Below are 2,500 nucleotides of genomic sequence, written 5' to 3'. Positions count from 1 at the left end.
GATCCACTACTACTACGAGGGCCTAGGATCCACTTCTACTACGAGGGCGTAGGATCTACTTCTACTATGAGGGCCTAGGATCCACTACTACTACGAGGGCCTAGGATCCACTACTACTACGAGGACCTAGGATCCACTTCTACTACGAGGACCTAGGATCCACTACTACTACTACGAGGGCCTAGGATCCACTTCTACTACGAGGGCCTAGGATCCACTACTACGAGGACCTAGGATCCACTTCTACTACGAGGACCTAGGACTCACTTCTACTACGATGACCTAGGATCCACTACTACTACGAGGACCTAGGACTCACTTCTACTACGAGGACCTAGGATCCACTTCTACTACGAGGACCTAGGACTCACTTCTACTACGATGACCTAGGATCCACTTCTACTACGAGGACCTAGGACTCACTTCCAGCTGCTGGTGGAACCGCACGGTGCAGAACCAACAGGAACAGGAGGAACAGACAGAGTGGATCCCAGAGAACAGAACAAAGAGTTACCTGGAATGCTCTGCCTCCTGATGGCCAGCGCTCCATCTGGAGGTCTCGACCCGGCGGAGTGCTTTCCGTACGGCCCCTCATCTGAAACCCAAACAAAAACACATTTTTCTGACTGTCCAGTCTTAACTGGTTCCTGTATTTGGCTCTGAAGCTCCATCACTTCCTCAAAGTGGTATCGAGCCTTTACCAGTTCATCAAACTGGTTCTGAAGCTCCACCAATTACTGCAACTGGTCCCAGCCCTTTACCTGTTCCTTCAGCTGGCTCTAAACCTCAACCAGCTCCTCTAACTGGTTCCAGAAATGCACCAGTTACTTCCTCTAACAACTTCTTACTGCTTTCGCCATCATCTCTTCTGATTGGTGTCAAAGTGAAAGGCTCCCACAATGCATCTGTTCTCACCATCATCATCATCAGACATTGCAGAGTTTCCACCACAGAAATACATCTCAGATTCAATCGTATTTAAAATAAATGGATTTAGTTGACGCTGCTGCTGAGAGCTCTGTGAAGTCATGAATAAAGAAACCAGCGACACAGAGGGATGACCTCATCAGAACAGCGACCAATCCCTGTGGAGAACACAGTGGTGCGTTTGAGTCTGGACCAATCACAGCAGTCCGCTGGGAGTAGCTCAATTTTGACTGAATGGAGCTTGAACGCATCATAATGTAACTCAACATAACCTCTGCTAGCGTTAGCTCCGTTATATTAGCACGCTGCTAACAGCTAACTGCTAACAAGCTAACAGGCTGTGAACATTTTCAGCAGTTTGTTTCTGCTGTAAAGTTGGTCATGTTGAACATAGACGTCTATGGTGGTCGACTGGCTTTTGGCGCCTCGAGTGGCCGTTTGATGAACTGCGATTTATCCGTTCTTTCTGACGTTTATCCACCCGGTTAAATCGATGTGTGTGTGTGTGTGTGTGTGTGAGACGTGAGAACGTTTTATTTTCGGTGGAACGCACAAAACGCCGACATTTGTGTGTTTTTTTATTTATCCTGGTGTGTAAAAACCTTCGGAGGCGACATCAGAAGAGCTGTGAAGACACGTTTATACAGGAGGACGACGAAGACGAGGACGATGAAGACGTTTTACTTTATTACAGTCTGGGGTGGAATTCTATTTCTGGTCTTCTGTTGGTTCTATTTCATGTCGTTATACTTTATTCTAATCTGCTCTACATCTATTCTGTTCTGTTTGGTTCCAGTAGCTCACACACACACACACGCACACACACACACACACACACACACACACACACACACACACACACACACACACGCACGCACGCACGCACACACACGCACACACACACACACACACACACACACACACACACACACACACATACACACACACACACCATAGCTAACTGAAGATGAAAGCCTCCTCCACATGTGGGACAGCAGTATCTCTCTCTTTCAGTCTCACACTGTACACATAGTACATATATATGTGTATTTATATGTACATATATGTATGTATTATATATGTACTATGTGTACACACTGCATTCCACATTGTGAAAATGCTCAGTTAAGTAAAAATACTAGTACAACACAGTGAAATACTTTTTTACAAGAAAAAGTACCAATACCACACAGTAAAAATACTGTTCCATTAGTACATATTATATCATTAGATGTGTGTATAAGTATCTTCGGCGTATCTGTATAGTTTTACACAAAATATAGTTTATAATTGTTTATTTTTATAAAGCGAATATATTAATATATATATATGATCAATAAGGAAAATAACTGTTCAGCTTTATTTCTTTAATGAACTGAAATGTTTACTTGTATATATTTATAATATTATGTATATTTAATATCCACTGAGGGTTTTGTGATCTATTTTTAATCCTCACACTTTAATTCAAAGAGTTTGTGTTAAAACCTCAAAACACACAAATAAACATCAGAAAGTAAATAAATGAATACAAACTTCTTTAAATTAAAAATAATCGAATTTGAACAAAATC

General features: G+C 42.3%; 1 protein-coding gene across 1 annotated transcript in view; it reads right to left on the bottom strand.

Annotated features, from left to right (window-relative positions):
• The window catches only part of grip1 (glutamate receptor interacting protein 1), a gene marked incomplete at both ends in the record, with an annotated part of 38,919 nt that overhangs the window by 24,199 nt on the left and 12,220 nt on the right, over window positions 1-2,500 (bottom strand). Inside the window, one exon of the mRNA XM_079236378.1 lies at window positions 515-595. Within this exon, the coding sequence (XP_079092504.1) occupies window positions 515-595 (81 nt within the window). The remainder of the gene's footprint in view (window positions 1-514; window positions 596-2,500) is intronic.

Source organism: Taurulus bubalis, assembly GCF_910589615.1.
Source record: "Taurulus bubalis genome assembly, chromosome: 20".
Lineage (NCBI taxonomy): Eukaryota > Metazoa > Chordata > Actinopteri > Perciformes > Cottidae > Taurulus > Taurulus bubalis.
The sequence above is the reverse complement of the archived record's forward strand: the minus strand, read 5'-3'. Positions and strand labels throughout refer to the sequence as shown.